The following is a 24,736-nucleotide window of genomic DNA, read 5'->3' as shown; positions in this document are numbered from 1 at the left end:
TCTTGTCCGTCAATAAATCAGTTTCTATTTCAATTTCTATTACAGAAAAACAAAAACAAAATGTTGTCCCTCTTCAAGAATGCCTTTGTAAATAAACCAAGACAAATTGGAGTTAGGCAATCTTCAGTTACTGTACTGCCATTGTGACATGCATCGGATTAATAGCAAGTATTCATAGTTGAATCCTCTCCCCACTCTCTACCAGAGAGACCGTATTAGCATAAAGCAATACATTTTACATTGTTCATAATTAATTGCTTGACACCTCAGGATCAAAAATGACACTTGGTCAAGCATGAACATTTTCATGGGAGAATTAGGGTGAAACCAGGAAGGAAGATGTATATATGGACAGAACTGGTGTTATGCACCTTTAAGGCATAGCCCCAAGGAATACATCTTGCTGGATAATATGGTTTGCATCTTTTAAGTTACTAAAATTAAATTAAATAATTCATACAGAACCTCAGTAGAGTAAGGCAGTGATGTCACACCCATCAACCTCAGCATAGCCAGGTACAAAAGAATCACACTAAAAAGGTTTCAAAATTTTCGTAAAACTTTTATTCTATCGTTTCATTCAAGACCATTAACAAAAGTACAGAGGAGCGCTTCATCATGATGTTCTGTAAGAACCAAGCAATCTCCTTATAACAGTTATAACTCCACGCTGGGGTGGAGGCGCAACAGAAATCCTAATACAGCCTCTAAACCACAGAAATTGAAATCCTGATCCTTTTTTATTTTTATTTTTTTTATTATTTGCTCTTTTCCACTTCAGCAAAGATACCAGTTTTATGGTGATGATGGAATCTTCCTCTAGGAAAAAAAAGCACACATTACATACATGTATATAATTCAACCCATAGTTATCTTGATGCAAATTTGCATTATTTCTACCGAAGAGCCGTCCTAAGAGTTTGTTCTTTTATGTTTTGGGTGCCGGCTGGGAAAGGATTTTTATTTCGTTTTTTTAGGCACTTTTTTTTTTTTTTTTTTTTTGTTGTTGCTTATTTTAGTTTAAATTAGCAGAAATTAGGGTATCAAGAAAGAAAAAAAGCTGAAGAGTATGTGGCAAATAAAGAAAAGAAAATGTATAAAAAGCAAAGTACTGATGGCATTGCGATATCCGGAATTCTGCACCCTTTAACAGTTCAGGGGTCTTCGCATCAAAGCCAGAGACAACGGTTCATGTCACTCACAGATCACTGCCTTATCGACTTCTATACTTTTCACAACATACGTGGAATAACAATGGTACTCTAAAGATCCCAAGCAAAGGCATTTAAACAGTACTTGCACTAGGACGCCATTTTGAAACAAACTTCACTGGGTTTTAACCAGGTCTGACTTTTTAAAACTGCTCAGGCAATGAGCAGGGAATAGCAAGAGTGGCCCATTCTTCCAAGGACTGACATATATCATTAAAAGCAAAAGTCTTTAGATTATCTGGAAGGGACCACGGTGTTAGAATAGGCTTTGCAAACGGCAGCCTCTAAATGATTGAACACAAACGCAGAGGTAAGAAAGGATCCAAGTGCACTGGAAGGATAATAAATTGGGGGAGAAGAGGGGAAAAAAAAAAAAAACCTCACCACAAGTCTGGCAGTCATTAAACATGTCTTAAAAGAAACACACAAACACAAACACTGAAGGTGCAGAATTCCAACAGGCACTTGCCATCACCGTTCCAGTTTTAGGCTAAGAAATTGTCTTACAGTAATTACCACCATTTTCAAAGCCACCCCTCCCCCCACCCAGCCCTCCCTGCGAAACGTAGCCAGCGGGAGACCAGACGCACGCCGGTCCACAGCAGTGTTTCGCAGGACTGTTTTCAGAAGACCACAGACAGGGAGGGGGTGTAGTGCCAGTGAAGAAATTAGAGGGTTTGTGGGACAGGAGGGAAGGGGAGGGAAAGGGGTGGGATGGGGGGGGGAGAGTGTGCGTGCCAGTGGTTCCCTGGCTCTTCCCACTCCTGAAACCACACTCCTCCACTCTGCTGCTTCTCGCCGCTCACACGCTCCACTGGGGGGCAGTCAGTCGATGACACCGGCTTGCCGAATCTTCCTCTCCACGTTAAAACCCTGGAAGGAGGTGATGGGTCAGAGGTCAACAGGAAGGAAAAATCGCCAGAAAACCTACATCTACATCCTTTTCCTGCACCAGGCGCTTCTAATTCTAGCATTGCTGCAGTGAGAACCTCGGGCACAAGTCTCGGTACCTTGGAGTTGTCAGGTCCACGGGGCTGGCGGAGGATGACCAGGCGAGGGGCGCTGGAGTCGTCCAGGGTGATGCTCTTCAGTCGGCTCACCAGGCGGTCAGGCCGCGGTGTGGCCACAGGCTTCGGGCCCTCGCTGAGCCAGGGAGGGGAAAGAGGGGCACATTAACAATGGATGGCAAAAGGACATCATGGTTTTTGTTTTTTGCAGCCCAGTGTGCAAACTAGGAGTACTCCACACAAAATCGATTTGGAGAAATTGTGTTGTGCTCCGTTGAGGCCAAATTGTTGCTTGCAGGTACGGTTAGAAAATTTTAAATAATCCTACAGCATACCAGAATATACTCATCCTTTGGTTACAGAATGTCAATCAGAATCCATGTGACCGAGACACGTAAAATGTGGATTTCCAGATGGTTCTGCAAAGACAACAATGGCCTTTGCCCACACCAGTAATTACCACATGAAGTGTGGCTTCCCTTTTTGAGAAGTATTTTGTGCTCCCGACCCTGGGGTGGGTAGGTGGGTGTGTGAGGGGTGTAGCCGTGTACCTGACACGGCGCACGTTGCAGGCGCTGCACTTCCCCGTGCGCTGATTGAGAATCACAGAGAACTCCACTTCGTCCCCGGCCTGCAGCTCCACCCCATCCTGCACCTCTTTCACATGGAAGAACAGCTTCTTCCCATCGCCCACTTCATAGGTGATGAAACCAAACTGCACCAGGCAAAGACAGCACAGAGTTTAATACCACCAGCAGGGCAAATGGACAATAGAAAACATGGCAAAGTAAAACACTGAAATGCTACATTAACCCATTCACTACGAAAATATATAAGATGCAAAGCTTTTTTTGTTGGGTCTTTATGGTGCACCTAGTTAAAATTTCACAACTAGATATTGTAAACATTAAATTCATTAAATTGAGACAAATCTGCCAAATGAAATTACCCTACACTTAAGGAAGTAGGAGTCATCCTACCTGGTCTTTCACACACTCCACAGGAGCCCTGCGCAGTGGGATGATGTTGCAGGCCATCTTCTGTCCAGTCTGGCTCACAGTACACAGCTGGAACTTCACAGACTCCCCCTTCTGCAAGCAGTCGGCCTTGTGAGACATCCCCACGATGCCAAAGGGGAAGCTCTGGCCCTTCAAAGTCCCTGCAGATAAACCATCAGCACCAGGTAAGGGGGCTGCAACCCACTGCTCAGATCAGAAGATACCCTGAACCAGTTTTGAAAATACTTATTCGGCTCCGTTCTCAACTTTTCAGAATATTCATTCAGCAACTGTCAGAGAAACTTTCAGAAAGCCTCTAACAAATAAAAAATACAATTGTTTTCTTAATGGATAGTTGAGCAATTAACATCTGTTATACACACTGCTGAGCAAGACTCACCCTCCTCAGTGACCTCGATGAGGCCCTGGTACTCGGTCTGTGACGGGTCTACACTGCGCAGAGGCCGCACAACCTTCCCCAGGGACACCGTTGTACTGACATCCTCCCCGATGCCATTCACTGCACAAAAACACAACACCATAAGTCGTTTAATTCCCAACTGCACGGCCCACGGGAGTCACAAAGGGTATAAGGATAATAAGAAATCTGAAAAAAATGAATTGGCTATGAAATGAGTGCCAGCTTCGTAAAGTCATCATTTACCAGCAGTGACCTTGGTGACTTTCTCAGCACTGACTTTGTTGCCCTTGCCCTTGGACAGAGTGTATTCCACCGTGTCGCCCAACTCCAAGTTTTCCAGATCGCCACACATTTCACTGCACAAACAGATGGACAAGTTATTTTTGTCAGGCAGCAGATCAATACCTTCAGTTTACTGCAGTTGTCCGTTTCCAGCTGTTGACCTATAATACCATAAAACTTCAGTTAAACAGCCCTGGCATTTATTCCAAATAACTGAAAGAAGCCCCAGCGATCGTAGGAGACCGTCGTTTGTATTAAACATTCATAAATAAAAAGACATTGTGGACTCATGCAGGGTAAGATAAGAGCCTGGAAACACTGCTTCATTGTAGAAGTAGGCAAATAGGCCATGCTTTTTTATTTTTTATAATTTGCTTTCCAAACATGTAAACAAATCACATTCAATGTATGATGAACTATACACTAGATTGAAAACAAGATACCGGTAATTCTGTTAGCAGTCTAAAATTTGATATACTGTGAACTCCCACTAAATAAACAAAAAGCACTTCAACAAAACCATGGAAATACACTTTAAACCAAACCATCAACATTATATTTCATTAATGTTTGTGTCACAATTGTAATTATTGAACTAAGTCAACTAACAGCAATATTAAAATGAGAAATTAATTTTAAAAAAATCTCAATTCATATACAGTATATGCATTTACTGAAAACAAGATGCAAATACAAAAAAAGTTTACGTAAATGTGTTGTGGAAGGTTCTTTCAAATGTGTTAATGCATCTTTAGAAACTATCGATTTCCCTTTTCTTTATTTATATAACATTGTCACGGCTGTTTTGCAACCTGGTGTTTAGAGACCGGCTTTTGTTTACATGATTATGCAAATCAACCCAGCCACTATTGAAGATGGCTGCTATTTGAGACCCAGCGAGTATCTTCCTGCAACCATACCATAAGCAAAGGATTAAAAATAAGTTAAATCTATCTCCATCTCATCAGCCTTCATTAGGTCCACTGCTGGATGTTTCAGCCTCTTGCTCAAATCGAGTCAAAGAAATTAGTCGAGTACCTGTAGTGGAAAAATATCTCCTGGTCATGATTGGCCGTTTCTATGAATCCAAAGTTGTCTTTAAGAGTGGCGACGTATCCCAGCAGTCTCTTGGTGTTGACTGTACGATTAAGGATCTTGATGTTCACTGCACTCTGCTGACCAGTCCTCTTCACTTCAGAGATGCTGAACTCCAGCTGTGGAAGCAAAGAAATTCAATCTCAGCACAGAAAAAAGATACAGTGAGGGGGGAAAAAAGTATTTGATCCCCTGCTGATTTTGTACGTTTGCCCACTGACAAAGAAATGATCAGTCTATAATTTTAATGGTAGGTGTATTTTAACAGTGAGAGACTGAATAACAAAATCCAGAAAAATGCATTTCAAACAAGTTATAAATTGATTTGAAAGTTAATGAGGGAAATAACTATTTGATCCCCTATCAATCAGCAAAATTTCTGGCTCCCAGGTGTCTTTTATACAGGTAACGAGCTGAGATTAGGAGTACTCTTAAAGGGAGTGCTCCTAATCTCAGCTCGTTACCTGTATAAAAGACACCTGTCCACAGAAGCAAATCAATCAGATTCCAAACTCTCCACCATGGCCAAGAACAAAGAGCTGTCTAAGGATGTCAGGGACAAGACTGTAGACCTACACAAGGCTGGAATGGGCTACAAGACCATCGCCAAGCAGCTTGGTGAGAAGGTGACAACAGTTGGTGAGATTATTCGCAAATGGAAGAAACACAAAATAACTGTCAGTCTCCCTCGGTCTGGGGCTCCATGCAAGATCTCACCTCGTGGAGTTTCAATGATCATGAGAACGGTGAGGAATCAGCCCAGAACTACACGGGAGGATCTTGTTAATGATCTCAAGGCAGCTGGGACCATAGTCACCAAGAAAACAATTGGTAACACACTACGCCGCGAAGGACTGAAATCCTGCAGCGCCCGCAAGGTCCCCCTGCTCAAGAAAGCACATGTACAGGCCCGTCTGAAGTTTGCCAATGAACATCTGAATGATTCAGAGGAGAACTGGGTGAAAGCGTTGTGGTCAGATGAGACCAAAATCGAGCTCTTTGGCATCAAGTCAACTCTTGTTTGGAGGAGGAGGAGGAATGACCCCAAGAACACCATCCCCACCGTCAAACATGGAGGTGGAAACATTATGCGTTGGGGGTGTTTTTCTGCTAAGGGGACAGGACAACTGCACCGCATCAAAGGGACAATGGACGGGGCCATGTACCTTCAAATCTTGGGTGAGAACCTTCTTCCCTCAGCCAGGGCATTGAAAATGGGTCGTGGATGGGTATTCCAGCATGACAATGACCCAAAACACACAGCCAAGGCAACAAAGCAGTGGCTCAAGAAGAAGCACATTAAGGTCCTGGAGTGGCCTAGCCAGTCTCCAGACCTTAATCCCATAGAAAATCTGTGGAGGGAGCTGAAGGTTAGAGTTGCCAAACGTCAGCCTCGAAACCTTAATGACTTGGAGAGGATCTGCAAAGAGGAGTGGGACAAAATCCCTCCTGAGATGTGTGCAAACCTGGTGGCCAACTACAAGAAACGTCTGACCTCTGCGATTGCCAACAGGGGTTTTGCCACCAAGTACTAAGTCGAAGGGGTCAAATACTTATTTCACTCATTAACATGCAAATCAATTTATAACTTTTTTGAAATGTGTTTTTCTGGATTTTTTTGCTCTTCTGTCTCTCACAGTTAAAATACACCTACCATTAAAATTATAGACTGATCATTTCTTTGTCAGTGGGCAAACGTACAAAATCGGCAGGGGATCAAATACTTTTTTCCCCTCACTGTACTTGGCACATAGAAGCTCTAACGAAAACTGACCCAAGTCATGGCTGGCACAATTTAAAACCTTGAACAAATGCAGAAGAGTTATTTCTCAAGTCAAGCAGTGTGAAATTGATGTGCCCAACCATCAAAGCTGAGTTGCCGTGATTAGGTCTTGCCACCACGGACTCCTGCTACATACAGCCCCCAGTCTTCTGCCATGTCTCACCTTGTCTCCAACCTGTGGATATGCAGACCCTTCCAGATCCTTGGTGTGATAGGCCACAGTCAGTTTCATGCCACAGTCTTCATACGTTATTACACCCTCTTCAGAGTCCTGGATGACACAGGGAAACAAGGGGTACGGGGGGGGAGGGGGCATGTTAATAAAGTGTGCTCTTCAGGGAGTAGAAGGCATCCATTAATGCCTCTAAAATCCAAGGCACCAGCGAGTTCTAGAACACACAGAAGCACCACTTTATGCCAGATAATGATTTTCAAGCATGAGTTCCGCTTTAAAAGCACTTTCTACAGTAAGAACCAAGACCAGTCTGTGGATGTCAGGTTACAGGATTAGGGTTAGACAAGGTTTAACACGACTTGTTTGTTTTTCTAAAATGAATGGATAACTCTTAAAAGCCCCGACCATCACATGTGCGTTTTAGTATAGATATCCAGTAACAAGCGTTGCCGAAGGTGAACACATACATGCTCCAAGTTATTCAGTGCAAGTCTGTGAACTCTTCTACCACCTAACAAAACCTCGTATTAGTCTGCGCTCATTATCTACGCAGATAACTGATCGATGCACAAACCCCTTCAAAGGGCAAGTAGTGACCAGACAAGGCCCCATAATCATGACCGAGTCATTAATGGGAAACGCATGCCATCTCTAGTGCAAGCCACACAGTATTTCTGGTGCAGTTTCACACCAGTAACCCACCTTGTCTACTTTGTTCTTGGGGTTAAAAACAGAAGAAATGTACAAGTTAGGTTCTAGCTTTTTCTGTAACTGTAAAAGTAACTTCTATAAGGTAGCTGAAGTACAATAAGCTTTTTAATTTTCTCCCACACCTAGAACTGAACAGTGGAGTTTTGTACATACATGATTGGGGTGGGGGGGTTTGAATCGAGACAGACAATGAGGTACAGAAGAATAAGCAAGTCTGAGAAGAGAAAGATTTGGGCTACATGAGGAAAGACTGAAGGGTTGGGTGGGGGGGCAGGGGGGAGCTATGCTGCGGTTGCTCTCTGATGAGGGCAAAGGAGGCCTAGACTTACAAGAATCATGAACGTTAAAGAACAGAGTCCTACCTTTTCTTTTTTCTAAGGAAGAAGAGAACAAGAAGGCAAGAGGGGGGGAGGAAAGGAGAAAGCACAGAAGAAAGGAGGATTACAGCTCAGGTTGTTGAGATGGGGAAGAAAACCAAAACAAAAGCGCTAACTTGTACAACAGGATGTACACTCTGTGGGGTAGAGAACCTATAAACTTGGTTTGACCACATGGAGGCAGGAAGGTAGTCTATATTGACTTTTCGTCCATCACAAAAGGTGCTTGCATATTGACAAATATACCTATTGGTGTTGGCGAGTAGACGGATCGCATTTGCTGGCAAGTGGTCAATAGCGGAGTCCCCGATTCCCAAGCGGTGACCTTGTAGACACTTGTAAACATCTCTGTATAAAACACCTTTTACATGGTGTGGAGGTGACTGATGTGAAAAGCAGCAAAACTAAACCAATATGACTTGTGCCAACTACATGTGGATATGAACCTTGAAATGTATACTAGGTCTAATATATATAAAATTTGATCAAATGAAGTGGCAAACCATGAGATTAAGATGAAGGCGTTGTGCTAGAAAACACAGGCACTGGAACATGGTCAAGACTGCTGCAATGGCACGCCGGAGTCGGAGTAAGAGGACAAGTACTCGCTCACCTTTTCTTTGCCCTTGGAGGGGCTAGTGCTTTTAGAGGGCCCGATGGCTTCCTTCTCAACAACACCTATGAAACGCTGCTCTGACTGGGTGTGGAAGGACACTGTACCCTTTGGGAGCTTCTTGATTCGCACAGCATGGTTCCTCTGCGCTGACAACATGTCCTGTACAGGGGAGCCCAACCGAGGAGTATGAAGAAACTGCTACACAGGACATGAACAATTTTCAGGATCTCAAATGAAAGGAAAGGGAAGTCTGGTGCTGGGGCAAACGTCATGTAAGTGTCAAAGGTACAAAGAAGTCAGCGTGTGCCTGAAGAAAAGGCGCTGATAGAGAAACAAATTAACAACAACAACATTTTTAAATAATCTAAACATGCTAAAACTTGCTCTAGTACAGACTAAAAATGCTTAGTGACAAATTGTTCATTTAAAATTGAAAAATTTAACGGTTTAGCAAAAATACTTCTGAACAGTTTCAAAACAATAGTTAAAATTATTTTACTTTACATTATTCCTGTATATAGAGTACTTTGTAAATGTTCCTTATGAGGCTCGACTTCATAGACATTAAATACACATTCCTTTGTAAAATAAAATGCAAGGAGAATATACAAACAAATTACACTTAACTGCATTATGGAGCACAACAGCTGCTATGAACATACATGGGTGTTTCTATCATTTCATAAGGCTTCTCTACAGTTTTACATTCAAAATGCTGCCCTAGTCTCATTTCAACACACAACACTGAACAGAATGGCCAGACTTACCGGGACAACTGTGAACTCCACCTCATCAGAGATGTGAAGCTGACTCTCCTCCAAAATCTCACTAAAATGGAAGAACATCCTGGCATCACGGTCCACACACTTTATAAAGCCGAACCCGTCTCTCATTGCAGCAATCACACCCTGTTGTAGAAGAGATGGGGTACATTGGAAGAGTGCAAAACATCGTGCAGAGAACTGAACACTCTGAACAGGTCAAATGCGTCAACTTCCCCACTGCAGTAAACATCGGACCGCATAAATGGAGGGTCAACTAGAAAGGTGGAAGATGCCATAGTGCCAAGCCAATCTGGTCTTCAAGAGTGATATACTTCTCTCATCTCTGCACAGATGAGGATTTCAGGTCATTTTTTAAATGTGCATCTTCGTCATGATGCAGTTCACAAGAAACAAGACCATCCATCCAATGCAAAAGGGTTCAGCTCCGACCAGAAGCTCCACCACTGCCAAGAGCACAGATTAGCAATGCAAGAATCCTGACCAATGACCAAACCAGCACTCACCATCTCCCTGGTCTCCTTGGTGAACTGGAAGGTGTCGGGAAGGATCTCGATGTTGGTTGCTCTCTCCAGCTTGTCGCGCCGGTCAGTGGAGATGTTAAACTGCACGTGGTCTCCCTCCAGCAGAGTCACTTTGGACTTAGTGTCTTTGTCACCAAAGAACAGCTCCTTGTCTGCGTAATTAATCCTCGCCCGGATACGGCCAGGAAGTGGATCGTTCTAGTGCAAGACAGATGGCACAATTAGGGAAAGTAACTCCTCACCGGTCAAGCCAAACTGAATAATTGTGTATAAACAATCTTAAAGCTGTAAATCTCATTGGATTTAAATTGCAGTAGATTAATGTACAAGATACGTTCTGTTGGCATTATTTCAAGTGCGTAGAGTGAATCCCCAAAACCTTAGCAGACCCAAAACACCAGGTGATCATTTCAGTAATCATTTGACTTTCACAAGCATTCAGATTGCAGGAGACGAATCAAGACGCAACCACAGCAGCAGTAGTAACTGTACCTGATTTTTGTTTGGGACTTTTGGGATTACTTTAGTGACTGTTCCTTCAAATTGCTCAATACTGATGTCCTCAAAAATAACCGTTCCTTGGGGCAGCAGTCTCACCTCTGTGGCCACCTCCTTTCCCTACAAAGGGAATTTTCAAAAGTAGTACAGTTAAAACAGTCATTGAGGTTCAGATGCAAAAAAAAGTGCTTTCCTTTAAAGATCAAGGGGGTGTGTGTTTTCTAAAGACCACCAGAAATGGTCAAATTGGTTCCCCCTCCACTCCTAAAACAGAACTCACATTTCGCTCTTTGATTGTAAACTCCACATCATCTCCAGCCTGCAGGGCCTCCAGGTCACCCTTAAATTCACTGTAGTGAAAAAATATCTCCTTCACCACATCCCCCCTTTCGATGAACCCAAAGGCCTCCTGGGTGGGGCAGAACAAAATGGTTAAAACTGCAACAAAATTTAGCTAGGCAACTTCAAATCAGGTAATAACAGAAGTGTAGCACAAAAAAAAAAACTCACAAAAGATGAAGCTTAAGAGTTGGGTATTTTACCTTTGTTGCACAGACAACTCCCTGGCAGCGCATCTGCTTCTTCTTCACCAGCACAATATTGTGAGCGCTGACTGCACCAGTGCTGAGGAACATACCCACAAACACATTAGCACAACATCAGATCTCAATCTCCAGATGTTACACCCAGTAAGATCTACATTTCTCTAAAAGTGCCATTTGTTGAACAATCCTTCTCTGCTTTCTAGAATGTGAACACAAAGCATTAAGTCAAAGTAAGCAAGCAAGCTCCAATTAAGTGCCTGTGACCTTGTCTTGGTTTAGAATTCAGAAGAACTTAGAATCCTGAACTTCCATTACTTACTAGAGGTTTAGTTTTCTGTATATCTTCGAAAACAAAACCATTTAATTCAAATAGCACTTAGCGACAAGGAGAAGAAAGGGAAGGAAAAAGTCCTTTCTTCAAAAACCAGGTTTCCTCAATAAGCTGAAACACACAAGCCTGAGATTGTTGTCCTTGAACAAAACACCAACAGGTCGAGATGTCTTAAGCACTAGCAGACGGCTTCAGATCACAATATTACTCACTGTTTGTTCGTTTCCATGAAGAAGCTGACCTTGTCCCCAGTGTCAAGATGCAGATTGCCCTCCACATCTTCAGGAGTATAGGTCAGATAAAACACCTCCTGCACAGATAAAAGCATTGCAGAGAACTGTACCAATGTCAAACACCTCACACAAACATGCACACTCACTGCAGAAGTATCAACACCTCCACAACTGTGGACCACAGCAGACTAAGAACACTTCTTATAATTTGTATAACGTGTAATGCTCCTTAAAACAAAAGATCAATGAATTTTAATGGACTTTCTGAAGTATTAATCCATATAAAAACAAGGTATATAAACCATATTAAATGTATATAGCTTCCAGATTTATTCATACAATTATTTTATACATACCTGTAAGTAAGAGGATTTCAAATGATCTTACCACATCTTCTTGGCAAACAGTCCAAATACACAATATAACGGTCTCTAGATGTGCACGGAAGGCTTACCCCGTTACGTTCATAACAAACACTGCCTGTGGGAACCTGTCCTGGGGCCGACTTTCCATCCAAGTGGTTTGGAATTGCACACACAACCTACAACATAACAAACATTTAGCAACTCATTTACAAAAGGGGTCTTGCTAAACTTCACACAAATTCTCCCTTAGCTAGTCATTCTTGAGCATTCATTTTACCTAATATATGGTCAAATTCTTTAGTCTGACAAAGGCAACTCTGGAGAATTATCTGCAGCAGAATTGTACACTTGCTTCATAGAGTGTTTCAGTAAAAAAAATTACCCTCAGACACTATTTGAAAATCTGAATTTTAATTTGACTATACATGAACGGTTATAAACATTGCAAGTACACTTTAGATTATCCCCCAGAGTTTTCAACAACCTCCTATAAATCTATACACACTTATTAATTGAGACATTAACACCCCTTCCTTTCTGCAACCCCCTCAATGTAGAATTACATGCAAGTGTAAATAAGTCTTCTTATCTATATCTTGTCAGCAATATGACCATTTTTAAATAACTCCCAGATTCAAACCCAGGGGGAATAGACAGCCAGATCTCTTCACTTTTCTTAAGCATTTATTCTCTTAGAAAGTGGTTTAGTTTGGGGATTTTTTCCCCCAAAGTGAAATTAAGGTATTGCTGAATTTATGCCAACCAATTAGCATCCTCCTCTGCATTCCCTCTTGGTGGGTGGAAACGAGAGGAGGAGAACAGTACCACTCAGAAGAACTGACTATTACCCCCCTCTGCTCAAGACAATACAAAATACACCCCCCACCCCACCCCACCCCACATGCAACATGACAATGCAGTCAAACTTATTTTAAAATGACCGACTATAGAATTCAGGCAATTGAAAGTTAGCCACCTACACTGCTTTTCCCAGAGATCAGTTCACTTTCTCAGAGGAAATAGGGTCCTGAATAGCAGTCCTTTCTGCTGACGATAGTACATCCGGTCAGGCACTAATAACACCCATTCCAATGGAAGTGCCATCAACCCATTCCCAGATGGAATAATGCATCACTTTACAGATCAGCTTGTGTAGTTTACAGTTGTCTGCATAATATCCCTATTATGATTACATTTTATAGGGATTTACAAACACTCAAATGATACAGAAGGATTTTATTTAAAAACAAAGGCCTCCAGGGGAGTGATAAGAACGGGCCTGAAATACCCTCACTGAACACTGAATGCATTCAAAACCAACTATAGTTACAGACTAAAGCTGCACTATATTTATTTTTCTAAGAAAACGCCATCCTGCAATCTAGGACTTTTAACGATCGTTCGGTGCAGTCTATATGGCACTCCTGATCTAAAGAGAAAAGCAGTGTAGATGGGCTATGTGCCATTCACAAAATTATACAAAACTGGTATTTAAAATAAGCTTGACCAAAACACAAAAATGACAAATATAAATGAAAACGTAACCAAAAAGATTCCTTAACTGGATTTATAAAACCATGCAGCACAGTAAGGGGAGTGGTGAGTGAGTTTGTGTCAATCGCCCCCACCTGCCCAGTGATTCTTTCCTCAGGCAGGATCTCTGGCTTTATTTTCACCAACTTCACAGCAATGGGTTTGCCAGTGCGCCTGTCAGACGACACTTCAAACTCCACATCATCTGGAGAGAACAGACTGAAAGTCAGGCCATTGAAACTAAATGCACACCACACACAGGGGGCTGCCCAGGACCACAAACTGGGGGAAGTCACTGTACCAAGATGACCCTCCACTCCTGCCAAAGCCTGCTAGTGTGGCATAGGATCTCAGATTTACAACCTGAAAGTCAACTGCTACACAGGATGGGTAAAACTGGGTGTGAGTTTAAAAATACTCATTTTGGATTCAGGTCAGGGAACAGGCGATCATGGGTTCGTTTTTTATAGGAGTCACACTGACCTGGTTTCGTTTTTCAGTGTTCAAACAAGATGCCGGAAGAAAACAAGCTCTATCAACTGAGAGCAAGTTAGTTTCTAATACATAGTGTGCTGTAAAAAAACAACCACAGGCACAAATCAAGGGCTCCATAATCATTGGATTGTTAATTCACATTAAACCTCACTGGTAAGTAAACCCATCTAAAACACAGGCTAATGGTTTGAGATGTGTGGGGATGTCGTTTTTGGCCCTCAGTCTTCAGAGCGAGGTTTCATAATCGACCGGGCAGAGCAATGGAAACGCAGGGGGAATTTTCCAGCATCTGCTTGAACAACCAATTCAGAATCAAGGCTAACATATGTAAATCCTGAGGATCCCACCACCCCACATCAAATCAATGCAAGGCTTATCCCATAACAAACACAGATTCAGTGAAGCAGCTGGATGTAGAGAAGGTAGAGAAGGCAGAGCCACCTCCCCTCCCTTCGTGCCCAGGCCAGCTGCCACTCACCTCCGACTTTCAGCTCCTGCAGGTTGCCGTTATACTGGGAGCAGTGGAAGAAGAGGCGTGCTTGGCGCTCTGAGCACTGGATGAACCCGTAGGAGATCAGCAGCTTCTCAATCACGCCAGTCTCCCGCAGGCCACCTGCCGTGCCATTGGCATATCCAGAATGGCCATTATTATGCAGCAGACTGGGATCGAAACTCATCTGCAGAGAGCCACACGACACAGCGCAGGAGAACACAGACCAGATGCTTTGGTTACTTTGGCAAAGGTTACGACAACTACTATTAAGTGAAATCATGAAGGTCTGCATCTTCTGATCACATTAGTAGGATTTTCATTCAAGACATGATCAGTTCAAACATTCAACTTTTAAACTTTGGCACAAAACTATACATGTTTTTAAATACAGCAATGGCTGCCTTTTTGGAGCATATGGGCTCAGAATACAAAAAGCAATCTTTATGTCAGAAATGAACCACACATCTGGCATGCCAAGTCCTCAAGAGTTTTATTTTTGGCATCCTCACAAGCATACTACAAATAATGCAGCAGAAATACCATGGAAAATGTTATAGATCAAAATAAAACGTGCATCACTAAAGCATGCTGATCCCCAACACAAGCATGTTTAGTACAACCATCAAAATTATCAACACCAAAACCTGCAATGAACAATGAATGAACCCTTTATTCTAAAAGGTATAAGAAGGGAGACTAGCAAATTGAACGAACGCACCGTCTGGTGAATAACAAAGGGGCACATTCTGGTCCGTGACTTTACAATAAGCATATTTTCTGGCTTGTTCAGTGGCTATTCACACCCAGTAAAGTGCACCATTTCCAGTATAATCAGCAGTTGCTCGAACATTTCATTCCTCAATGGGAGAGCTGGACATTAAAACATCAAGCAACCAATAAGGTCAGGTTCTAGAGAAAGCAAATGAAAGCAGGGACAACTACAGAGGTGGGACTGGCAAAGCATGGCAGAAACACAGATGGCGGTTTTCCTTGAACGTTGATTTATAATTTTTAAACCAGTTCAGGCCCTTTCACCAACTGGGTCACTGCAGTCTGAAATGAGTTGGTTATTTTGCAAATTACATTTTCAGCTTTTCCTACCATTCACTAGAGCTTTAAAATCAGTCTCAGTTAATTCACGAAAACAGTAAAGTGTACATATCAAGCTCATACACTAAGATTCCAGTTTCCATTGGTAGAAATCATTACAATGATCTTCCCCCAAACATTGCAATTTACAAAAACTATTTGTGTAGCTTTAAACTATTTATAACTTTAGCTTTTTGAATTTTTCAAGAGCATACATTTGGTGTACTCTGACCCGGCAATGTTTGATGCCTCTTGACAATGTCCGGACATCTTCATAACGATGCAGGAATCGAATTGGGAATAACGATGAATCAGGAATAATTGTGATCAAGCAGACTGCTCACTCCATTTTATCCTCCAAAATAACTGGTAATGAGACCGTAGCTTTCCTAGAAGTGACCATGCATCTGGCAAATCTATGAAAACTGGATTTTCCATAGAAAGTTACACCATGTTACCATAATTTAATTCCTAACATCTGTGGAGTGTCCCCCCAATGTAAATATATGGTAATTTGTATTTGAGATAAATGCAATCAAAGGGAATTAATATGGGCAATTGGATTAGACAAGGGATACATCTCTACAATTATTTTTTTAGTTCAACTCTCCAGAACCAGGGATTAAATAACACTGCAAAACATCAGTTTACCCATGCAGTTAGAATTTGTGACAGGGGGCAACTAGTGGAGTCCAGACACTGCCTGGGGCCCCCTCCACTTACAGATCTTTGATAAAGGGGGGTCCTCTTCTGCTTTTTTCCCCCTGCTGCAGAGGTGTTGGGGCAGGAGACGGAGGAGGAGCGGGGGATGGGCATAGTAGCTGGGGGAGGGGGGACAGGGGGATCGGGGGGAACAGGAAACACCTGCTCCATCTCATACAGCTGGGGGAGCACAGCAGCACACTGTGGAGGGAAGAACTGGACATTCAGGGTGGAGGGTCAGTGGACCACCACATAAGGTGGCTCAGACCGAGTGAACTACTGTGCCAGGTGAATTTCAGATCAGAGGGATTCAGGGTCGGTTTGTTGACTAACAATATTCTTTCAGTGTCAAATGTAAGTAACTGAGCCCTTACTCAAACTACTCTCAATATAAACATTCAGTAGAGGGTGAATGTGGACCATTGTTGTGGAAGGAAAGCAAAATCCAAGAAAATGCTGTATGTACAGAAGTAACACCTTCCCTTTCTTCTATTTTTTTTCCTCTCCAGTTTTCTGTTCTACATCCTTTTGATTGGAAACCTGAGGCACAGCAGGCTAGATAACCTTTTCAAAGAGCCATGAAGCAAGGACAGAACAAACACAAACAGACTGGTAATAGACCGGGAAGATGTGGACCGTAATGGAGCTGAGAAGGCCAGGAATACCCATTAAAACTACTAAAGACAAGGGTAAACTATCAGGTTTATTGGACGGCACTGAACGGCAGTGTGCTCTGACCTTAACTGCATTCATTCATACTTCATTCGATTTACTTGGATGGATGGATGGATTTGAAATGATCACGTGACTGACGCTGCCATGACAATGCCTAGTCACCCCACCCTCACCCACCCATGGAATTTAAGGAAAGTTTCTGGATACCCCATTCAGTAATAGAACTATTAAGAACTTGTGCTACAGAAGATTACATTTACGGATTTTCTACACTATATGACACTAGGAATGGTGGGTTAGATGCAAGGTGTCTTTTCTAGGGCACAAGACCAGCCTCCTTCCCATCTGCAGTGTCGAATCAATGCAAATGCACTGTAGTCTACTGTACACCTACTTAATGAGAGTTTGGTTCGAGTCCGATCTAAGCCTATATATATATATTTAAAAAAAAAAAAAAAAAAAAAAAAAGGTATAAATGGAACAACTGCCTTTAAATGAAAAGGGGTAAGAAAAAAGGCACAAACAGAGAAGTAGAAAGTGTGATGTATATATTCAAGGAAAACAGTGAATCAAGCTGTAGCTTTTTCACAGAAGGCACCCATAACAGAGCTTCAATGACTGTACAGTGAAAGCACACCTTCACAGTTCTCACAGAAGAAACAACCAGCAGTATGGAAAAGCTTCTCCGACAGTTCCCAAACCTACTACCTGAGGTCTTACAACCAATTGGAATATAAAAGGGATAGATGTAAAATGAACATTACCATTTCACAACCAGATCCAGGCTGCAAAAGGTAAATGTACTCCATTTCAGTGACTTGATAAGCTTGTGTTGGTTACAATCACCGGCCTAATCTTCACAGCTCCGAGCCAGGCGAGTTCCCTGAAGAGGAGACTATCAAGATCGGAGGCGTTCTCAAAACAGAGCTTCACATTTTAACCTTGTTGCCAATATCTGGTTGGAGATGTGCAAGGTCGAACCTACGAAAACCTAACCTAACCTCTTCCGACAACGTTCAGAACAGCAAAGACTACGATCAAGCTGAGCCATCGACTGCCAGCGCTTGGAAATTTGGCATCCGTCTCATTCCCTATTGCAGGCGCAGGTTTGCGCCACTATCTCCTGCAGCAGAAGAGGCTAGTCCCAGAGCCCAGTGGGAGCGATGATGGAGGGTTAGGCCAAACAGCGCAGGGGGAAGGTGGGGAGGTATGGAACTTACGGATCGGCTGTACGGTGACAAGCTGAGTCCGACAGGAGACGTGTTCCCCAGGTCAGCGTTAACATACGCAGCAGGGGGGGAGGCGGGCAAGGTAAACTCAACAAAGCCCTTCCAGGTGCTCGCCATATTCCTACGCCCTTTGCAATCTATACTGTTTAAAATGCTGCATGTGAGGACAGAAAAGAGAGAGCAACAGCCTGTAAACAATTACCATCACCCGCTGTTCTTCAGCCACTAGCAGAAGATCAATGAAGAGCAAGGCGGTGACCAATGAGGGCCAGAAAGGGCAGGGCAACTTGAGTCAAAATATATACATGTATATACACATACATGTACATATATATACGCACACACAATTTGATGATCAGTTCCCCCCACCATTCTATATAAACTTCCAAGATTAAATGGGGAAAAAAAAAACTAAATTTTAGACAAAGTGCACAGGTCTGCAAAATTGTATTAAGACCGGATCATTAATGCAGTTACAGGCTGAAAAGGTGAAATTAGAGTAAAGATTGAATTCACTGAAGGAAGCAACTATTGCTGCAACTATCTGAATTGAACACCAATAAATATACATTTGCTTTAGTAAGTTTTTAAATGTAAATGTACTGCAAAATTACATTTGCACATTTTGGGGATCAAAAGGTCTTAAAAATTGCAATAAGTCAAAAGTCAGTTTTTGTTTTTGTTTTAGTTTTTTAAATGTTCCATCCAGAGAGGAAATACTTCAAATGAGAGCATCAAACAGAGCAATGCTTATTTGAAGTGGTTACTAGATACTAAACATTTTCTGCAGTGTGTTTCAACATCTTATACTTATTTAAAACATACAATACTTGACTAGAGTATTCAATACTGTACAACTTAAAATTGCCCGATTTCTTGACAGCTTTTTTTAGCTATACAAACTAAGCTAGATTACATTTGCAATACTGGAATGGCAAATTCTCTTGACCTTAGGAGATAAGTTTCTTATTGAATTTTTAAATGAAACCTAGGCAACTGTCCATTTCAAAATACCACTAAAAATTAAGCAATCTTCTTTCATTACGGCACATTAGCTCTGCAATTAACTATTTATCAACTACACTTACACTAGCAACCAGACAGTTTGGGAACAACTGAATGATATATAAAAGAACTGGGATTGAGGACCGTTTCCCTCCGTTAAATCATGCTTCCTTCATTTCTTCACTGATCAACACCTAGGTGCAAAAACATGTACATAAAGTGAAAGCCATCTCACAAGAATAATAGCAGCACAACATCCTATCATCCTATGGCAGTATCCACCACACAATCTTAGTTGAAAAAAAAAAAAATTGACCTAGTTTTACAGCTTTATTAGACGTGTCACGTGTCGGAGTGTCTTGGACTGCTATTATACTTTGGAGTCTGCTTCTTGATTGATTTCTGCATCTTTGAGTCTTAGTGGGGGGGAAAAGGTAGCAGACACTCCTATACTCCAAATGCTAATTTACTCTTAATTCGATCAGCAATACCAGTAATGCATCCATTTAATTCACATTCAGAACCTAACCGAAAACGTTCCTCTTCTCGGCTCCACAATTGTCCACTGTGCTAAAGGGGCAACGTCTGTGGGGAAGTGGGAAAGGTGAAAATGGAAGGGTAGCTCAGTCTCCATGTCCAACTCTACCTTTACCTCAGTATTGTGCAACAGGCACTGGTTTGACTTTTGAATGCACAACCCTGACACCAGAGCACAGAAAATAAACGATCACACAGAACCCAGCGGAGAGTAAAAATGCCTACCTTGTTCCGTTTCTGGTCTATGATACGTTAGGTATTTCGCACTTCTGGCACGTTAAGGGTTCCAAAGGCAGGTCACACTTCTTGAACAACAAACAAAACACAATAGCAAAGAGACAGGAAGGAGAGAGACAGGAGGAATCTATTTCAGCTAGCAAAGGTTACTACTCTTGCTGCACTGGGCACGTTGTCACAGTGCAGCAATGAGAATGAAAGGGACTAGCAGCAGCGTGGGGAAGTGCTCTTTAGAAGCTGTTGAGTAGGCACAAACTTCTTGTTTCAGATCAAGTGTTGTGTCTTTCAGCTCGTCGTGGCTGTCTTGGTTCTTTGGTTGCGTGTTTCTTTTTTTCTTGTCTTAGAGCGTCGTTGTAACTTGATTTAAGGTTCTCTACGTGATCTGAACTTGAAGCAGCAGTTTCAGATGGTAAAAATCAGTTCTGTTTCACTTCATACTGAGGAGAGAAAAGAAAAAAAAAAAAAAGTTAGAAAGTGGACAAGATCTAAGCGTCTTAAAGCTAGAGGAAGCCAAGCCCCCAACATAAATTAAACTGTGATGTACATGTAGTTTAACAAACTGCAGTTTGATCAATTTGAGACCAAACCATTATAACACTAAGGAATATTTGATCATTTCAGTTTATTATTCTATTCAGCTTTTATTCAGTCTCAGATTAAAAATAGAAAAAGGAGATTATCCTATACAAAACCCCACACCCTCAAAAAATGCTCATTTAAAAATAGACATGGCTACAAGATCAAGATTAATGCTTTCATTAAGCATTACAGACAGCAGTCACACAAAACACGCCTGACAAGCAGGTTCCCAGCAGACAGTTTTTAATCACTTGGCTTTTAAGAGCTAGTGAATGACTGATTATGACCCAAAAAAGGAAAGGATACATTTCACAACTGGAAGGGAGAGATGGACTATAGATACAAAGTTACGGTATGAGCAAACAATATATATATTTTAAATCTATTCAAGCTTGAAACTGCCCCGGTCCATGTGAAAATAATGATAGCAAAGTAGCTCGGAGAGATTTCCCCAGAGCTGCCTGGCTGTTCAAGCAGCAGCTGCAGCTGAGGATGTTTGCACAGAGCTTGTGCTGGGTCATATCAGCTGCTCTGCTGCCCCCCCATCCCCATACCAGCCTCTCAGATTCTTTACCAAGAGCCTCATCCACTATAAATACTGATTGTTCCCATCGTGGCTGCTTCTTAAAGCAGCTGCAGGACTTGGTGTTCCAGAGGCACAGCTGCTGTGTATTCACCACCCCAGCCAGGGGAGGCTACGTCTGAGCCCAATCAGTTCCTTAGTGCTCAAATGAACAGAGCTATCATACAGATTCCAGTGCCTGGAGGACCATGCTGATAATATCGCCTGCTTCCCAACTTGTTCTGGCATCAAACCCTGGTTTACCAAGTTAAAAGCATGAGCATGGTTATTCAAACTACCTTCTTAATTGATATAGATCTGGTCTTTAGTACCTTGACATGTCACTTGAGGGTTACTCCAATAAAGATTCTCAGCCATTACACATCGTTTCAAACAATCCTGTGCAGTTTCAGCCAACTAACAACGCAGAGAATGTGTGGGCTTCCCTCAACCTAGTCCTGATAACAGGCCACAACCTCCACCCTTCACCTTGTGTGCCATGGCCAAAACTGGGCTGCAGCGCCACAGAGCAGGAATTTAAATTTTACATAAACATGTGACTGCCTAGTCTCAGATCTAAACCTGCTGGAATATAGGACAAACTTGACAGGATTCTATGAATACAGATGTAGAGATGACTGCATGTAGGAGCAGAGGCATCCTGAGGATTATACCACTTGTGTGTAACAGAGGAAACAAGTCTCCTGTCCACATGCAAGCCTTAAAATTAGACATAACTTCAACTGGGCCTATGCTGGTTTTTAACACAAGAACCCTTCTACACCACAGTAGATAGTATAATGTAATTTAGCCGCTTTTTAAAAATCGAGAGACTTCGAGATCAGTTGCGTCTAAATAAGGAGGGCCAGGTCTTGACCCAGGAACCACCTGATAATTTATATTGTTAGAGCTTATCATCAAACTTACTATGAGAAAAAAAAAAAAAAAAAAATGCAATAGAACAGTTACTGATGAGGTTACAGAGATGCCTCTTCAGAAGAATATGCAGGAAAATAAACATGTTATACAAGACATTCAACTAGCAACAATAATGCAGAAACTGCCTGCTGCGGGTAATTTATTCAAAAGCTTTCACATTACAGAGTGGCCCCACAGCCAACTCTAGTCTTAATTTCAAATTATACAGTAAATGTTACAAAAGACTGGGACCAACAGGAGGGAATTACAAAACCACAGTAAAAAACAACATTACAAAATCTTTATTTTGTTCATTGAGAAACTTATACAATTCTTCAAATTAATAATAAAAAAAGGGAAATTCAATGTGATGGGCACACACTACCAGTTACCACCGGTCTATCGCATTCCAATACATATCTAACGGAGAATACTGAGCGGCCATAGTCACCACTACAGACCGATTTCATTTAAAACGTGGCCAAAATAGCTTGTTTGTGCATGTGTTTCCAGTGTTGCTAGCCTTGGTATTGACATGCCCTTTTACTTGATGAAGCAGTCTATTTATATGTTCTATTTACTCCAATATTGCAAAGCAGCCGAGAAAAGCCTCTCTTCCACGATGCTCTGCGACATGGGATATGGAGTATTGGACTCGACGTCTGCCTGGTGAAACGCAGGACTGCCGGTGGGAGAGACTACATTTCCCACAACACACCGGCGACCACGTTCTCCCACCCGATTCAAAAAGCGCATGCATGACGCAGCCAAAAGCACATCCGCGCTCAAAGCCCGCCCTCTGCTAGCCGATGATTGGTTACGACACTCCCAAAGACCGGGGATGTCGTTAGCTGATTGGCTACTCGAGCAGTCAATTATGCCTGCCTTTAAAGTCCGCTATAGACAACACAAATATAAATGCGTATTTTTAAGCTGTGAAGTGACTGAATTTGACTAGACTAATCTGTGTTCTCGGGAAAGCGTACAATACAGCAACAGCGATTCGAATTAATGTGAAATCGGTTTAAAATGTCCGATGTTACACAACGCAGATTCGTGTTATTGACAACAAAGAAAACAAATGCGACAGAAACGTTTCACTTGGAAAATAGGCGGACGACTTGGACGCTACATCGATCGCTTTTATTCCACTCAAGTCACGGATTTCTGCCCGATAAAGAAAGCCACCTGTGAAAACAGAAGTGGACGACCATGATTTATGACGAAAACCCCAAGAACAACGGGAGAGCTCACCCCCCACCCAACCCAAGCGCCGAGACGACCGCCACGTCCCGCTGAAGCCCCGTGTATCTTTTGTTTCGGCGCCGGAAACCTTTACGGGTCCGAAATTAAACATTACATCGTTTACAAGACAAGTCCGACAAACGAAAAAGACTCAAACTCACCCCAACAGCCCTTAGCACTGTCTCCAGCGCCGCCATGAGCAGCACGGCACATTACGTAGGGATAAAACTGTCCGTTCTCGCGAGATCTACACGTCAGTCTTTTCGCCGCCCCTGCGTGGAAAACCCGCAGCCCTCCTATTTAAAGAGACAGTACATCACAATTACAGTAACTATATATATTTAGAAAGAAAGCGCACATAAAGTTTAATTCCAGTAGAGTGTAAAGCAATACTAATAAAACACACATAATTAACTTCTGATGAATAGCAGACATAATATACACCTTATATCACAGTGTAGCCCACAGGCCTATATTTACATTCCAATATTTACATATTTAAAAAATCCAATATTATGAGGAATTTGGTGTTTTTACTGAGCTACTATACAGCTTATTCTCCTTAGCCGAAAGTAATGCGTTCCTGGAATCCCTTCGGATAGTACATTTTCGTAAATCGAACAGGCAATTTCCATTAATTGAAATGGGGGGGGGGGGGGGGGAATAATAATCCATTCCGGAAGAACCCAAACTTTCCCCAAAAAGTTACCCAAACACTCGCAAATGACCTAGAAGTAACAATAAGTAAAGAACTCCTTTCTAATATTTGTTAGTTTAAACACCAATTAACACAGAACACGCCTTTCTTTCTAAATATATAGACCCACTGCACCAGCATAATGTGCAGCTCCTTATAAAACAGCTGTGGGATGAAAGTTGGATAAAACGCAATAGTTTTACATATGAACATCACACATAACATTTCCAGTGCAGAAACAATGCATTTACATTGAAAATTAAAGTGTTTTTTCTTATTTTCTGAAAACGAGCGCATTTAGGCTACATAAACATGAAACAACGAATAATAAAATATTCTTTACAGCAATAAACTGTGTAAACTGGTGTATAAATCGATATGCACATATATAAGAATACTTATACAATTATAAAACATAAACAACCAGTGAAATAGCATAAAACTAAATGATAGCATCTTATGCAACGTGAAGCGGTTTGCAATGTCTCCCTCTGTCTGTTACATCTGTGTACATCAATGCAGAAAACGCGCTTTTCAACACTGCAGTGCATTGGCCAGGTCTGCCCGAGTTGCATTCAGCAGCCTGGCAGTGTCTTTATTCCCTGTGCAGGTGGGCAGCGCTGGCTCAAGGGTGAGGGGCACCTTCAGTCCTTTATAAATACTGAATTGTATTGCCAACATCAATCTATGAACGCTAACACCAGCCAGCCTGCCAGCCCTACACCTGTAATAGAAAAGAATTAGCATACGTGATCAAACGGGTGAAGCCATCTGGGCATGCAGACG

General features: G+C 42.1%; 1 protein-coding gene across 8 annotated transcripts; it reads right to left on the bottom strand.

Annotated features, from left to right (window-relative positions):
• Positions 1–541: 541 nt before the first annotated feature.
• Positions 542–23,516, bottom strand: csde1 (cold shock domain containing E1, RNA-binding). 8 transcript variants are annotated; one of them, XM_066703457.1, is made up of 22 exons: positions 23,415–23,516; positions 19,938–20,386; positions 18,162–18,324; positions 16,288–16,467; positions 14,461–14,659; positions 13,517–13,692; positions 12,044–12,130; positions 11,569–11,666; positions 11,023–11,104; positions 10,761–10,889; positions 10,475–10,600; positions 9,965–10,180; positions 9,444–9,584; positions 8,674–8,874; positions 6,961–7,068; positions 4,958–5,133; positions 3,881–3,993; positions 3,617–3,736; positions 3,199–3,377; positions 2,770–2,933; positions 2,222–2,354; positions 542–2,084 (listed from the first exon to the last, which is right to left on the bottom strand). In XM_066703457.1, the coding sequence occupies exons 3-22, from the start codon at positions 18,285–18,287 to the stop codon at positions 2,037–2,039; spliced, it is 2,802 nt and encodes a 933-aa protein (XP_066559554.1). In that variant the 5' UTR covers positions 18,288–18,324; positions 19,938–20,386; positions 23,415–23,516; the 3' UTR covers positions 542–2,036. The 8 variants fall into 8 exon arrangements, with proteins under 8 accessions (XP_066559554.1, XP_066559555.1, XP_066559556.1 ...); XM_066703458.1 differs by having other exon boundaries at positions 8,674–8,871; XM_066703459.1 differs by having other exon boundaries at positions 8,674–8,835.
• Positions 23,517–24,736: the final 1,220 nt, after the last annotated feature.

This window comes from Amia ocellicauda, chromosome 5 (genome assembly GCF_036373705.1).
Source record: "Amia ocellicauda isolate fAmiCal2 chromosome 5, fAmiCal2.hap1, whole genome shotgun sequence".
Taxonomy (NCBI): Eukaryota; Metazoa; Chordata; class Actinopteri; order Amiiformes; family Amiidae; genus Amia; species Amia ocellicauda.
This window is presented reverse-complemented; position numbering and strand designations above follow the sequence as displayed.